Raw genomic sequence first — 16,898 nt, forward strand, 5'->3', positions numbered from 1 at the left:
ACAAACATATACACACATCCTGATCCGTGTGTCTGTTTAAATACTATCTTTATAGAAAGGGTTTAATTCCCTTGCGTATGCGTTATTGTTTGTCTTAATGACATTAAACCAAATTAAACCAGTTGGTAGTAAACTCTAATTATGACATTAAACAAGTGCCAAATCGTTTTGTGACAATTATCAGATTGTTCTTCAGACAATGAGTGCAACTGGTTATGTACTATGTTATGAAAGCCCAATAAAATAACAAGAGGGAAGTGATGTTAGCAAATTCACCCTGCGTGTCTTATGATTGTACCATATATTGGCTGTGATTTGTAAAGTATATCAATTCTGATGACAGCATGGAAAGCATTTACCCTGGGTTGGGTTGGGTTTGGCAGCTTTCTCACTTTTTCAAACAGCATGAGATGTCACACCTGACTCACTGAGAAAGCTGGCCAAAAGTGGAACCGATGGGGGGGTGGGGGGGGGACCAAGCCGTACGGTGCTAATATCCAAATGTGAACTCAAGAAAGAAGACATCTTTTTCATGAAAATTGATCTACCATCTTTTTTTGTTGTTGTTGTTCTTTTTACTACAGTGAATATGTTTAATGGTATTCCAACTGTCCAGTTGAGATAAAATCCATTGATGGAGGAGACCAGGAAGGAACTAAAACAGCATGAAAGGATGATGGAGGAGATAGCAGGAAGGCTAGGAGAGTAGAGAGCAAGGGAGCTGACCCAGTTACGGAGGGAGAGCACAGGAGAAAGATGGAGGGAGAAAGAGAGAGGTGATAGGCGGGAGCTGTGTGCCAGCATCGCCTCTGTGGTTAGGGACCTGCTGGGCCATCTGGCGGCCCTGTAATTGGGTTGGGGTTTTACACCTGAGCGGCACACCACCAAAGAGATGGTTTAAGCAAAAAGAAAGCGGAAACAAGATGTGTGTTGTGTGCTGCAGCAAAGTAAAATCTGAGAATGACTTTGATCAGTTGATGCGCTGGTGTTGCTTCAATTCATTTGAAACTTTTTCTCATATTTGCAGACAACTCTTTTGAGCTGGGAAGCTTTAACATTTCATAGCGGTGGAAAAGATGTGCCGCTGCACTCGTGTTCGGAGGAAAATCCATCCATTTTGTGTAAAAACAACAATTATTTGAAGCTGCCTTGCAAATGGGTTGTAATAGTGTCAGGGCTGATATTAACTCTGTATTGTAGTAGATATATAGTATGATTAAATTGTGATGACAGCTCTCAGAAACAGAAAACAGGTCAACTCTCTCTCAGGATTCAACACAAATAAAACCTCTTTGAGCGGACTGCCTGCTGCGAGCTACTGCATACAGTGAAGATAATACGGAAGTTGTCACCTTATACTCAAGTGAACAAGTCACCATTAAAGTGCAAATATGGGCTGCATTAATGCTTCATTTTTGCCAGTGATGTGAGGTCTGATGAGAGAGGCATAACACACACCATAGGTGGTCCTCTATGCACACTGCTCACATTTCATTGCCTTCTTTCGAAAATGTACTTTTACAGGGAAGTGCCAGCCTTAAAGTGGCCTCAGGGAAACTGTGAGATGTTAGATGTAAAAGCCTGGAGGATCGCGCATGTCTCATCCTGCATATTTGAAAGGCCTCTAATTGGATGGAATGGTACCATTTACATAAACATTTTGTACCCACCGTCTGCTGAATTCTTAAGGATAATTATTGTCTATTCAGACTCTAGCGCCCCACATATTACACATCCTTGCACAAGCGCACCCTTCCCTCACAGTAGACATGGACTTATTGAATGAAAACCTTTGGGCCCCCTAGGGGCATGATCAATGCTTTTTCTATAGAAGACGCCTCCCACAAGCACTCTGCAAAGCTTTGTGTTCCCTAAAAGTCCTCACCCATGTTGAAGTATCTCTATCATTGCCAAGTATGTCTTTCAATGGCTCAGCCCCCGTACTAACCTTAAAGCATTTCAAAGGGAGGCTGAGAGCACATGGACATGTGTGGGTGTCCTGCAACAAAGGAAGAGGTTGAGAAGACCATGGTAACCAATGAATGAATTTTTCACAGCAAGAAAAAGTTCACAGCCACTTTACATTGAGCCATCTTTAAAAAATGTTGTCTGTTTTGGTTTAATATACTAGATACTGAGATTTTCTAAATTTGGCATAATTTTCTGCAGCACATGACACATCCTGAAAATATCTGCTGGTGATAGACAAAGATATTGTTAAACAAGTGTTAGCTAAGTGGTAAAATCACAACTGGAAGAGCGCTGATATTTTTCACAGTATGCTGGGAAGCAGCAACCAGCAAAAAATGATGTGATTGTGAATACTTGTGTTATCTTATCAGTCGCAATTGTTACATTGCTTGAACTTCAACATGAGGAGTTTTTGCATATACCATACAACCTCAGATAGTTTAGTCAAAATTTAGTCTAAATATGTTCTTATGATCTCATTAAACTACTTAAGAAGATACATGCAAACAATAAGAGGATACAGTGCTCCTGTTACCCAGTTGAGTTAACCTCCTGGAGTTGGAAGAAATTGTGTTACAATGAGGCCATGGTTAATCCTACATCAACAGGAGTGGTGTGCAGTTATCTAACAGCCTACTTTTGTTGTTTTGATACATTAAATATTGTAATGTGGTGGCAAGACGGAGGGGGATGGTTCCAGGATGGTTGTCTCTGTTGAGCGTTCCTGAGGTGTTGTGGACCTAATTTAATGAAACATCAATGAAAGAAGGTGCCCACTTCATAAAACCAATGACATGCTGTATGCTGCTGCTGGATGGGCCACTTGGTTTTGGGTTTGACCATCGGTTTTTAGCCTGTTAGCAAGCTATCTTACTCAATAGTTTGATTTGTTGAGGGCTTCTGAATGAGTTTTACCTTGGATTATGACACAAGGGATTAAAAGGTGTTTTCCTGTGTGTTAGTTCATGCAGAATGTCAATCTTTTTATACACAAAATATGATTAAAATCAACAATAGACACAACAATTTGTTTTGTCTGTTCTAGATACCTAAAATGTGGAGGAATGTCTGTGTTTCTTACAAAATTAGGCAACATTAGAATAAATAAGTGTCTTCATTATTACATAATTAAACATTAGAGGGAAAAAAAAAACTGAAATCAGATCTGGTCCCTCTTTTAAATTTAGCTGTATGTAAATGTTTCTTGGGGTGTTTAAGTCAGCAGCAGGGATAATTTACCCTAATCTTCTATTGAGGCTGGTTGGGTGTGAGTATCCAGGAACTGTGTTCAGGGATTACACCATTATTAGTCGCTTCCTGCTCGCTCTCCAGCTGATGTTTGTATTTGAATTAGAATAATCATATTAACTCTGGTTCTTTGATGTTCTGCATTCTTACTATGTGTGTCCCTGAGCCAGTGCTATTGTACATCATGTAATTTCCTGACCCATAATGAAATTTCAGCATTGATATTCAGATCGCTTCACAAAAGTGCGTCCATGTAGGTATAGACACATGGCTCTGTTTGGATTTAGAGGCAGACGACTCAAAGTATTTAAAAGCACAATGATCTTTTGTCAATTGCCACAAATTTATTGAAAAAACACGTGAAAAATGCACTTTCTCCTTTTTAAAGCTAACACACTTCTGTGAAACAGATTGAGTCTTGGGCAGAAAATTATATCTGCCAGAAAAACACACCCAGGACAAGGATCCTGCCATGCATGCTGGATGCAAGGCAGGCCTCCAGACAAGCCACCAAGCTTATGAATGCTCATCATTAAATAATGTGTATACGCCAACGTCAGTTAGCCAAACAAACAACAATAGCTCGACCTCTCCCTTGTCCATGTGTGCAACCACCTAGAATCAGGATCAACATATCCATCTGCTGCTCCTCAGACATGAAGTCCAACTGGCCATTGTGGTGAAGGCCTCTACATGTAACTATAATCAATCCTCTGATGCCCAACAACCTTGCAGTGGTCATCCATCTTCTGAAGGAGAACATTGTCACAGGTCTGGACATTTGCTGGCGATGCACCCATGATACACACAGTGGTGTATTTTAAAGTCCTTCAATTATAAAGTCTGTATAATGGTGTTCAAACAAAGTCACTGCGTGTTTGATTAGTAATTTAGATTTTCTTTTTGTAAGAAATAGGAGTGCATGTTTGATGTGCATATCAGACATGCAATTGAGGCTGTATGGTATTAAAAAAGAGTTCTCCTGTTTGACCTGTGTATGCACTTTGGTGGATATAAGAACTGGATCTATCCTCCTGTAATTCAAGTCAGGTAAAATCTCTGCATCAAGAGTTCAAGATTTAACTGGTTGTTGGATTTTGCATACATGAGGGTCGGTTAAAATAGATCCATTGACGGTAGTTTTTGCTGGCACAAGTCTCAGCAGCAGCAGCAGTGGATATAACCCAGAGTTTATAAAATAAGTTTGCGTTTGAGACATTGCCAGATATAATTCCCAGATCAGCCGGGAAATCTTGAGCTCAGTGAGTGCAGAGAATGAGAAATGACTTTCCCTACCAAACCAACTTCAGTTACAACTAAGTAAGCCGGAGAATATGCTGCTACACAGTGAAGCTGCACAGTGGGCACGAGAAGATCATAGTTGAGTTTTTTTCTCCCTAATCATTACTGTGAAGCTAATAATTTTTTAAGACCCTTTCATCAGAGTTAAACACCCACAGAAGACAGCTAAACTGTAACTGAAAAGCAAAGATAATCCTAAATTGACATTCTGCTAAATCCTAATTTTGTGCATTCAAAGAAACACAATTTGGACTCGGGCTCTCTGAAGCTCCTATCTCACTCGTGTTTTTAAAGATATTAGTATGAATTGCCTCTGCACCTCACTTTCAGCTCTTTGAGGTGTAGGAATAAGTATGATTGGATGTCATTCACAGGATTACTTTTGGATTTTTCACTTTAAAAGTCTTAGTTTGGTCCAGTGTGCTACCCTTTTTAGCAACAATTACAGTACTATGCGAAATATGACTTATTACATGCTGTGGCAAAGTAGACAAATTAGGATACCTACATTCAGAGTGCTCACTGAAAATCTATACAGCTTTAGTGTGCCATTATCCTCTTTGATTGCTATGGTGACCAAGCCAAATTACTTCCAGTATACCATGTCTAAAAGAAGCATGTCTAAAATAGTCCTGTTCCATCATAGTAATGGAGGGGAAAATTAAGAAAACAGCATGTTTTCACTATCAGACGATTGAACATTAGGAGTTAGCTTCATTTTAACAACTATTTTTAATCCAAAAAAAAATTCTTTCCATTTTACTCCATATTAAACTCCAATATGTATGTTGTTAAAAATTATACTGCGCTGTAAAAGGTAAGAAGATGAAAGAAATACTGCAACTAGTTTAAAGAATTTAATAGTTCTTCAAGCAAAAAAATCAGCATCTGACTGGTCAAAGAATAATCAGTTTGTAAAACAATTTCAGATTAATTATTTATAGCAGTTTTTGTTTCTAATGGTTTCTTTGCTAAAACCAACACAATAATTGAATATATATTTTGAAGCTCACTGTATTTTGAAGCTTAACAACGAGGAACAATGGATTATTCAGTGTTATATTTTTATATTTTACGTGTCTCGTGGAGCATTAATGAAATGGTGTGAAAAATGTCATGTAGAACAAACATCCTACAGAGGCGATGATGTACATGAGCAGGTATATTGCTGCTGTATGCTGTACATTACACAGTGCCTAAATGCATGGGCACACACACACACACACACACACACATACACACAAGAACACACACACCTGCTCTATACAAAGAACATGGTGTTAAAAGATTAGGAAGAAGTTAATTTCTCTGTTTTGCACTTTATGGTTGAGTTGTAAAATCCCATAATTTCCTTTAATCCAGGAGCAGTGATGAGATTTACTGCCTGGACTCTGTGAGACTAATAAATAATGATTTTCATCTCTTCTCTGTGATGTTAATCTGGAGTTTAAGCAATGAGTGAGTGGCTTTGTTCTGAATCCAGTGAGCTGGCCAATTCATCCTGGAGCCCAGCTGATGTTTACCCAGGCTGAGCCAGCAGCTGCTCACACGGTCTGCATCAACTCAGTCATCTGACAAGTCCAGAGCTCTGCTGCTGACGTGCATCTGTCACAGCAGCACAAAAAATACTAACAACCTCTGTTTCCCTTCTTACACTTTTCCAGCATCTGCCTGGCTTCCCAGCATTTTTCCACGATGAGTGAGAGTCGTAGGGAAGCGCTGGCGGCGGTGGTGCCTGAACCCACCGCCGCCTCCTCAGCCACCGCTGGCTCCAACACCACCAACATGGCCGGCGCCGGAACCGGTGAGAAGGACGAGGCCTTTTCTAAGCTGAAGGACAAGTTCATGAACGAGCTGAACAAAATCCCATGTGAGTGTATCTGCTTTACAAGAGTAATATCTTTATGATTAGAAATAATTTATCCTTTTGAATTTCAAACAAGCTGTTTTTGATTTGGTATGATGGTCATTATAATATTTTAACAGCTGGTTTGACAAAAAAGTTTAAGACTTACCCTTTTTACATTTTATAGACCATAACAGCTATTCTAAAAACAATCTGCAGATCAATTAAAATTTAAATGTGGTGTTAGTTTCAGCCATTTTCAAAATTTACAGAAGTCAGTCATCCGTTTTTATGTCCAGTAACTGGGATGTTGTACAAAATGATTTGTGTCTGACACATACAAATATGTTCTCAAAAGAAAGGAGAAAGGAGAAGTTATGATCCTTCTGATTCGTTAAATAGTTTGGTAGATATACAACTTAAACATAAGCACTGTGCACATATTGAAATGGATGAACCACGGAGAAGAAAACTGGAGACTCTAACTAAATGAAACTAAAAAGCAGCCATTGTAAGTCCAAATTCTCATGTGCAAAACCTTTAAAATATGTGGAAGGGCCCTCAGTGGTGAGGTGAAAGAAAAATGTCCACTTTAGTCCATGCTTTGTTAACACAGGGTTATCTGCACAGAGCAACATTTAAGACTCTGAGGCTAATAAATGCAGAACAGCAAGTGTTCTGTTCCCACAAATTGGCTTTTTTGTTTCTATTATGATAATGTATGACAAAGTTCAGGATAAACGGCCCGAAAGAGCTTCTCATCCATTTTCTTGGTTACCAGGGCGACAACTGATGAGCTTCTGCCATCTGATCCGTAACTGGTATCATGAAGAAAGCTGTTCTGTTGGTTGATACCCTGATCCCATTCTGATGGTGTTAACCTTTTTCTTGTTCTTTCAAGACTAACTTCACTAAACTAATATTCCTGCTAATTCCATATGCATTATTGACATTATCATTGATAGAGAAACCTGAGTATATTTAAATCTGCACAGAAATTAACTTGATGCTCTTTGTCTTTGTCTCTTAATGTTCTTTAGATTGTCAAACTGGTCAAACAAAACAATTCAATTTTCAAAGAGAACTTTCCCAGTATAAAAGACTATTTAAAATGTAAACTAGACCACGTGAGAAGTGTGTGTGTGCCAGGAAAGGCATTCCAACACAGAAGCATGTAATGAATGTGTACAGGTCTGTCCAACCATCCAGTAAGCGTAGGAAGATTTTCAGCACCCTTGCAACTACATGCAGAGTGTCCATAGTTACACTCCCTCTGATTCAAAATGATCCAGACACAAATGTATTCCAAAGCTTCAGTGTGATTCTCGTGTAAATGGGACTCAAAAATGATTCAGTGGTTGTTGTGTGTGAACTTCAGTGAAAATGTTGGTGTAACCTGTCACCTCTTACTAAGACATCCAGCAAATCAAGTGGCAACTTAAAACACCAATGCATCTTTGTCTTCATTTTTTTCATCACTTGAACAAATCAGATTGAATTGTCATAGTTAATGATGTTTTGATAGAAATAATTGCCGAAAGTGTCAAAGTGGATAACAAAGATCGGGAAACAATAGCTCAGGTATTTGAAATAACAGAGGGTTGAATTGCATGAGGTCTGCTTTATTATTTCTGTTAGACTTTCTGTTTTTCTATTCTACCTGCTTGTATTCAAAACTGTGTCTTTATTTTCACATTTTAAAAACCTCATTCCCCTTTATCACCAATGCCTCGAATCAAGCACTCCATCCCCATATTCCTGCCAGGGAAATTTTGTAGTATTAGATATACAATAGTATGATGTCATTACACCATCCAGGATAACGTGTAGCCATGGAAACCTAGGGTGTTTTATATTTGGCACAAATTGAAGTACGGATGTAAGAAGAAGCTCATGTGTAGGTAATGGTTGCAGCCAGAAATGGCTTTGAAAGCTATGAATGTTTTTTTCTTCAGTAACAACATGAATTATGTACACCAGTAGTCATACTCTCATTTCGAAAGATGTGATGGGGCAGAAAGTGAAAAAAAAATTATTCCAGATTGGAAATTTTCTACAAGGTTGCATATCTACCTAAATAAAATAACACATTTTTATTCCAATACCTTGTGGTTAGTGCTTGTTAGGTTTAGCCTTTTGCGAGGGTATGTGACATTTTTATTGATTGTAAATGGGAAATATTCTGACACTGGGTTTTGCTCCAGAGTCTGAATGAATAGGAACAACAATGCTCACTATTGTGAATTCAAAATGAGGCCGCTCAGGCTGACGCTCCCTTTGCCTCAGCGTTGAATGCCTTTCAACAGCAACTCTTTCACATCATCTTCAAAATTAGATGATTCATTATTGCTTTGAAGTTTTGACATTGTAATCTGGAGAAGAACTAATACTGGGGCTTCTTTTGTGTACCCAAGGCACAAAAGTTATCTTAGTTTCACAAAAAACATCAGTTTTCCAAGCTTTTAAATTACTATTTTCTTGCTCCATCCCTTCAATCAAAAGCAGTAAGTTTGCTCCTCAGTGCTCAGCCATTGATAAATGTCCTAAGACTTGTTTACTGCATGGAATATCGATACTGTCTGGGGAAAGTTAGGTACAGATTTAACAAGGCAATATAAGAGCAGGAGCTGAATTTGCTGCTGTGGAAAGTTTTCTATTGGGCTTCTAACCCAGATTAAGCTCTGCAGGTTTGGAGGTTTGGTCAGCGGGAGTCGTCAACCTGACCTCATGGTCGGATTTCAGAAACCCCAGGACACTCCGTGCAGGGCACTATTGTCTCATGTGTTGGTTGATGGCTCAAGCAATTGAGAAATCTTTCTGAATTGTGCTGATTTCAGTGACTCTGAAACATGTTTCTTTGAGAGATAATCTCTTTTTAAAAATATGTATTTTACCCAGTTTGATTTCCACTAAAATTTAGTAATAAAGATATAAAACTGAGTTAATGAGCAATGTCTCAGTAATAGATAGTAAATTAAATAATGTATGAACATTTGGAGAAGTTAGGAAATGTTTTGATTACAGTGATGCAAACAAGAGGCAGTAGGTGGTCATTTAAACAGATCAACACAATTACACAAAATTTGTGCAATTATTCCATCTGCCCCAAAAATTAAGTGTTTACTTGATTTGTCAATGATTGAGCCTTTACTTCCACAGTGTGTATGGAACACACACACACACACACACACGCACGCACGCATGCACACACACACACACACACACACACACACACACACACACACACACACACACACACACACACACACACACACACACACACACACACACACACACACACAAACACACTGAAGTCCGACTGTGTAACCCTGCTAACCCATATTGTGACTTCTCATTGAGGAGAGGTTGCCTCAAAGGAAAACAGAGTATTGAGTTCTTCAGTAAGTTTTCTAAACACCCAGGGCTTTACTTCCCAATAACAATTAACCTCTGAACACGGAGGCTGTTTGATCCATGACTGCTGCCTCCACCAGTCATTATGGCAAATAACGCAGACAAGCCATTGGCTTTTCAGGAGAATATATAATGCTGTTTCTCTTTCCAGTAATTCTTTGCTGTTAGGCCACACATCACACCTTCAAACATTTTAAATGTAACTTTCTTTAAACCTTCAAATAAAAACAGAGTGGTCTCATATTTTGGTACAAATTGGGTTAGGAATCATACCTTTGTTTTCCCTAATATGGAGGAACGTTTTTTAAATAATGATTTGTGATATTTAGGCTTATCTTATTACTTATCTTATTACTTTTCAGCCAAACTAACCTCAAAGTATGACGTGCTATCCTTTTCTCTTGTGTAATTCCTCGGTGAAATAACAACAAATGATTAGAATCAGTGATGCTGATGCAGGAAGTCTCTAGGTGTCTCTAGGTACTGAATATTATTATTTTTGCAGGTATTCTGACCAAAGCTACATTGCAGGACAAAATTTAATTCAAATAAATTGTTAGTCTTAGCTGGAATATATTCCTTGTTACCAAAATTTATCCTAAGGGAAGCATGGTGGTGCTCTTTTCTTTTTTTGGTAATCTTTTCATGTTGAGTTCACATCTGCCAGTGGCTGGTTGAAATTAAAAAAGTTGATGTTGATTTACTGAAATATAAAATTTGTACAGCATTTTTAGCCAGCTGGCCAACAAACAAACAAACAAAAAACAGTGTTTGACTCACTCAGACACTGTCTGAGTGAATAAAAAAGATTTTTATGGCTCATATGTAGCCTTCAAATGATGTATAATTATCTTTCCTTACCAACTCAAAATTACATTTACTGTACTGCTTTTCATTGCTGAATCCATTGTAGATCCTCATTCACTAACAATGCAATCATTTGGATTGAGGTTTGTATGGACATAAACAATATCTTATTCTAGGACTGAGTATTTGCTTCTATTGAGATAGAAAGCAAAAGGAAATGCCTTTGTTATGCTTCTTTATGCAAATGATAATACACTATCTATTCATTTCCACTTATAGGATTTCCTGGAAGTGTATAAAAATTAGAATAATGAAACAGACAGAATAGAAATGTGTCATTTAACCAAATTAAAAAGAAAAAGAAAAGGACAACCTTACTTTAATTAAACCTTGTTCGGTACAAAAGGAATCCAGTTTTCATTATGATGAGGCCTCAGAGGCTTTTATACAAGCAGTCATCGCTGCGATAGTGGGAAGATGCTCCCTGCTGTAGTCATATTGTTTGCTCATACAAGCCACTGCTGGGAAAGGGCGCTGGCAGAGCTGTTCTCCAAAGCATAAGAAGATAATATTGTAATGTCAAGGTTAATTGACCAACAGGGTCCTGTCACATCGTATTAGTGTGGGTTGCTGCAAGTGGATATAACACAGATGTAACACGAAATAGAGTCACCCACCCGTATACACACACTCTCTTTTAAACGACACCAGACTCTGTCCAGTTCAAAAAAACCTTTTCTTGTCAAATTTACACAGATATAGGAAGGTGCATTCAGCTGTTGGATGTTTTATCTGGATCAGAACATCTTCCTTTACAAATAAAAGAATGTGGATTAATAAAATAACTTGTGCTCCATGTTGTATGAAATTAATTTCTAGCTATCAATGTTGGATGGGTAAAGTAATCAGGAGTATTAGTAGATCAATTCCTATGTAAACGAATTAAAAAAGGCGTGTTCAAATGTACATATAAAAAAACAGACTGTCAATGAAACTTGGCTGATCTTTCTATGCATGTGTCTCTCCTTATGAGGTCAAAATTATCTCATTCACTGGATTCCATGTAAAGTTAAACCAACAGAATGACTCAATGACCTCCATGTACTTTATTCCCTTTACCTATAACTGTATATCTCAGGTGACTTTTAGAATATCTACAATATTTGTTGGAAACACTAAATGTCAGCTGGTGAAAAATGTCTTTCTGGTTTACGCTGAAGCTGCTGCTCTCTGGCCTCCCTCCACGGCTCAGATTTTATAAGCTTCTCAGGGGGCCAGACCCTTGATGGTGGTTCATCTGTGGAAAAATCAGCTAGGCTGAAGCTTTCCGGCAAATGACATTTCCATTTCTGCTGGTATGCTGAGAAAAAACAAACAAACATGTAAACATCCTGCATCCTAGAAATAGTTTTATTTTGATTGGAAAAAGAAGGAGTTGTTTATTCCTTAATTGTTACATTTGTGGGTTAAATCGCTCTCACCTCCCTGCAGGAAGGAACAGATGGCTTCAGTTCCTCCTTTTTTGTCTGTCAACAGTTTCTCTGAACTTGTGTTTGTTTTCAGGAAGAGCTTTAAACCAACGTCCTGCAGTTTGGAAAATGTAGACCACAAAATGAAATCTAAAACGTGTCCTAGACATCCATGTGTAAATATTTTTACAGTTTTATTTTCTGTGGTAACAAACCTTTGAGTGAAGCAGGTGCTCATAAGAGACACTGACAGAGTGAATGTAAAACCGATCTCAGCTCAAGGTATTTTCGAGGCGCTTCCCTCCTCTTCTTCAACTACTACTCATCTGCCGAAGCTTATAGTGTTGCTGATTTTAAAATTAACTATGTGCATGTCTGTACTAATCAAGGGGGAATAATCCTCCCAACAGAATCCTCATGTTTTTGTTGTTTTCCTCCACAATCTTTATTACACGCTTTTCTTTCACAACGCGTGACTAAATTAGACAAAACACAAAGGTTTCCAATCATAGATCTAATCATATCCAATCATAATGAAATCAGTCACTCTGAGCCAGTTCTGTGCAGCTTTTGAAAACTTTCAAGGTATTCACCAAGTTTGACACAAACCATTGCACGGATCTCACAGAACAGAGGTCAGCATGTCAGACTACAGTGATCCCTCCTTACCCCCGGTTAATGCCTTCCAGGAACCACCCGCAAAAACAATATTCTGCAATGTAGCGACAAACTATTTTATTATTTACGGTAATTTAAACGTTTATGAACCCTCCGCATACTGATATTAAACCACTTTCTATCTGTATTACCTTTTCCCACACTCTTATCAACTGTTTAAAGCACTTGTGTGTCTCACGGAAGTGCGCTGCGTTACAAGACTCACGGAACATAGCGCACTTCCAGATGCCGTCAGCCAATAGAATGCGCGTACGGTATCATGTGACTACCTACTAAAAATCTGCAATGAGGTGAAGCCAGGTGTGTTGATGCGCGAATGCGCAAGGGATTACTGTATTTTGATGAAGTACTGAAAAGCAGGCTTTGAGAAACAGCAAACATGGATGTCATCATGGCCCACCCACCCATTAAGGAAACTCTATTTTCCGTGCCATGTAGCTCAGCGGAACGAAAGATAAGTGCTGAGTTGGAGTGTAGTGTGTGCATGCTGGCAACGCTCCCTCTCGCTCCCTCTTTCACTTTCTCACTCTATTTCTCTCTCGAGAAATGACATACTCACATTGTAGTTAATTAGGGGATGCTTTTATTGCTTTCTGGGACTCAGGTTCCTTTAATTAAGAAAAACAGAATTGCAAGACACTCACTTGACTGATAAGATAATGGTGGTTTCGTCATTTATTTTCTCTATAAGTGGATGAATTGCATTTTATCAGGTGTAGATGATAAGGATTATGAAAAAAAGATATAAGGTGTATTTATTTTGATTCCTGTTATTCTGTTTTGATTTCTTTAGAGAGGTGATTTCTTATTGTTGTGGTTCGCTAACATAAAATTTAAACCTGTCGCATCTCTGACAAGTCTCTTGAAAGACCTTTTGCCCTTACTATGTGAAAGGATTGGTATGTGTCACGTAATACCAGTGGGCCCAGCGTGGATGCCAGAAATCACATGTTTGTGTATCGGTATGGTTGTGGTTCAGCAGTTATGCAAAATCACTCATATGGGCTTTGAGCATAAAGACACCTGGTGCTACTAAATCATAATAAATAATCTCCTCATGTTTTATAGTTTAGTTGGAAACAGTTGAAAATAATGTTGTAACCAGACATTTGGGAAAAGTCCTTTGGTAATCAGCTGTGCAGCATCTAGAACACAGTTTGAATCAATTCATTAATAGTTGCATGTGTTTACAAATAGAATTACCAACATGCAACTATAATACAGCTAGTGAATAATTGTGGAGGTATAAATATTTATAAGCTATTAATGATATTTTTAAATCTCATAAGATTTAGGAGTCTTGCTGAAATTCAAGGCTGTTAATTACTGGTAGGTTTTTGCTGGTGTAGAATCCTCTGATACTGTTTGGTAGTCCTTTCTTGTCTTAGAAATGGCTTTTTTTATGGAACACAATCTGTTCAGAGCACTTAACCTAAACTGGCCTTGAGGGGGTCCTCTTCCACACAACCTCCATCCTGTTCTTACAATATGGAAAATGTCATTCCTGTCTCTACTGGTGGCCATCAGGTTGTCCTCACATATTTAGCAACCATTGTAGGACAGTGTGTGGTGATGAATTGACTTTTTCACCACCAGATACCACCAAAATTCATCACAAAGGATATTGAAATGCAAAAAAAAAAAAATCCCATTAGGAATTCTTTCTCCGTATTTAAATGATTTTTAAACTCAACAAACAGTACCCGGCCCACAGTTTATTCCTGCTTTTGCTGTTTGTTTTTAAAGTTCTGGGTTTTTTATTGTAAAGAATTTCCGTGCAGCGGAGATTCTTTACAATGCTCCATTACCAGGTGAGGCCATAGCCTAAAGATCCTAAAGCTATTTTAGAGCATCACTCACTGTTTTCCCTTGGAGGAGAGTGCTTATTGATTTTGTCAACAGAGCATCGATTTTTTTTCTTCTCTCTCTTCCTCTCTCTCTCCTGTTGGACCTCGGCAAAGAAACCACAGCTGAATGCTGGTGAGCAAAATCACCAAAATCACAGACCTCAATATGCTCTCCTGTTTTGATGAGTCTTTTTGGTGCTGATCGGATTAAGTCTTCAACAGACTGGAGCTTGACCTGTCTTATATTTTCTGTCAGATTTTTTGACTACTGTCAGTCTAATCCCTGAAGATGTTGCTTGAGTGTTTGTCTCAATAAGACGATTATTATTTCTGTCTTTTTCAGTCTTCCAAATTTTGAAGTTATTGCGCGGAACGTTGCAACAGTCAAGATTCAGTTTGACTTTCAGAATCATATGCATGGACAAAACCAAAAACATACACCTAAAACTGACTCAATGTCTGCTAATCCTCTCTCCAAAAAATGGTGGGTGAGATGCCAGGTGTTTGGAGTCTTCTGAAAATGAAGGATCACTGATTATGACTGCTGAAGGGAGATGTCTGTTTCAAGGTCTCTCATTATATTCAGACCATCTGGACTTAATGTTACGCTGTATTACTCCTGCACTTAAAACAACCGACTTCGTCTCCCATCCTAGTGTGTAAGAGTGTGTGTGAGGTGAGCACTGGACCTGTGTCTATGCTTGAGGGAGCACTATCTGACTGCTGTCTGTAGTTGAGATAGGTGTCATGTGTTTGCAGATGGCTGTCACTGTGTTGTTGAGCCGAGTCTGTGGATGACAGTGTTGACTGCTGGTTTTCCAATTTCTCAGAGTAGTTAAAACACACTGTGGAAGAAATAACCTTTTACATGCCTTTCTAAATTTTCAATCATGAAAGCACGTGAAGTCATAATTTTCCAACCAAGAGATTTTTTAAATGTACCTTAGAATATTCCTTTTTGGTTTATTCACAAAAATGTGTAATTATTGTGTCTCTCCGTAGTTGGACAGCAGCATCAAGTGTTAAACTGCCTCATAAAAACTTGTATAACATCAATTGTTCTGCATCTCCGTTCTTTTTAAAATGCACTATTTCATATGATATTTTCTACATCCATCACTCCTGTCACTCTGTCTGCTGACCAGGATGTGTTTAAAAAATAACAACAGATGCATAACCTACTGTAAAGTATTTCTGATGGATATGTATTCCCTTAAAAGTAGCCTATATTCTATTTTGTAAACCACTACTTTTTTTCACACGCTTTCAGTAATGTGTCTTAACTATGGATTTTTACAGGATAACAGCCTCCAGGGAGCGTTCTAGCAGGAAGTACAAGAGTGAGACATTCAGGTGAAAGAGATAATGTAGAGGAAGATGCTATCGTAGTTTGATTGTGTTTTGAACTGACATTTTTCAGATCATACACACCCTTTATAATGGAAACGCATGAAGAAAGCCATATGATGCAGCTTTTAAGTTAAAGACGATGTAGGAAACAGAGCTGCTGCAATAAGCTTGGCATCAATGAATCAATGGCAAGACATTGTAGAGGATATAATTTTTTGGTGCCGTGTTACAGGCACTGTATTTAAAGCAGTAATTAATTTAAAAAATTTAAAAATCTTACGGTGTACCATGTTTCTGTGTAAATATCCCATGTTACAACACCTCGACACCTGCGGCATATAGACAGGTTTGGCTTTTATATGTACAACGTTTTATATCTCTTCAAATTTAATTGGCGCGGCTTACATTGCAGTGCGCTCAGTAGTCCAGAAATTGCTGTATTTATATGATAAATAATTGTCTACATCATCATCTCTGTAATTATTTACTAGCTTCCATTTATTTGTCGCAATTTGTTCAGTTGACAGAAAAAAGGGAAACAATTTGAAGCAACCTATAATAAAATTCATTAGTACAATAAAATCTCAGAACAAAATTCAAAAGTTCAATCATTACTGATGAAACGGGGAAGCATAGTTTAGACTGAAGATGCTTGAAATACAGCCAAAACATTTTTGGACTTTTTGACTAATAGAAATGAGCCAAAAGGTTACTTCTCAAGAGCAACAGTGAGTTTGGTTAGAAAATAGTTCACACAAAATTATCACAGTTTAGATTTGTGTCATGAAAAAGTTTTAACCAGGAGAAGATTACTTGGAATTGATGATTTTAAATTTTGAATTCAAGTGAATTTCCCTTCCTTTGGATTGAATTAATTGCTGCGGATTTGTTTAATCTACGCGATTAGACGTCTTTTATATACGGAGAAAGGGTTTTTGTCTATAAAGCTCTCTTTCTGTAAAATAT

General features: G+C 38.1%; 1 protein-coding gene across 3 annotated transcripts in view; it reads left to right on the forward strand.

Annotated features, from left to right (window-relative positions):
- syt1a (synaptotagmin Ia) overlaps positions 1 to 16,898 on the forward strand; it is a 140,338-nt gene that overhangs the window by 96,542 nt on the left and 26,898 nt on the right. For all 3 annotated transcript variants that reach the window (XM_068306334.1, XM_068306332.1, XM_068306333.1), the window contains one exon: positions 6,186 to 6,391. In XM_068306334.1, coding sequence (XP_068162435.1) covers positions 6,217 to 6,391 — 175 coding nt within the window. In that variant the 5' untranslated portion in view covers positions 6,186 to 6,216. The remainder of the gene's footprint in view (positions 1 to 6,185; positions 6,392 to 16,898) is intronic.

This window comes from Antennarius striatus, chromosome 22 (assembly GCF_040054535.1).
Source record: "Antennarius striatus isolate MH-2024 chromosome 22, ASM4005453v1, whole genome shotgun sequence".
Taxonomy (NCBI): Eukaryota; Metazoa; Chordata; class Actinopteri; order Lophiiformes; family Antennariidae; genus Antennarius; species Antennarius striatus.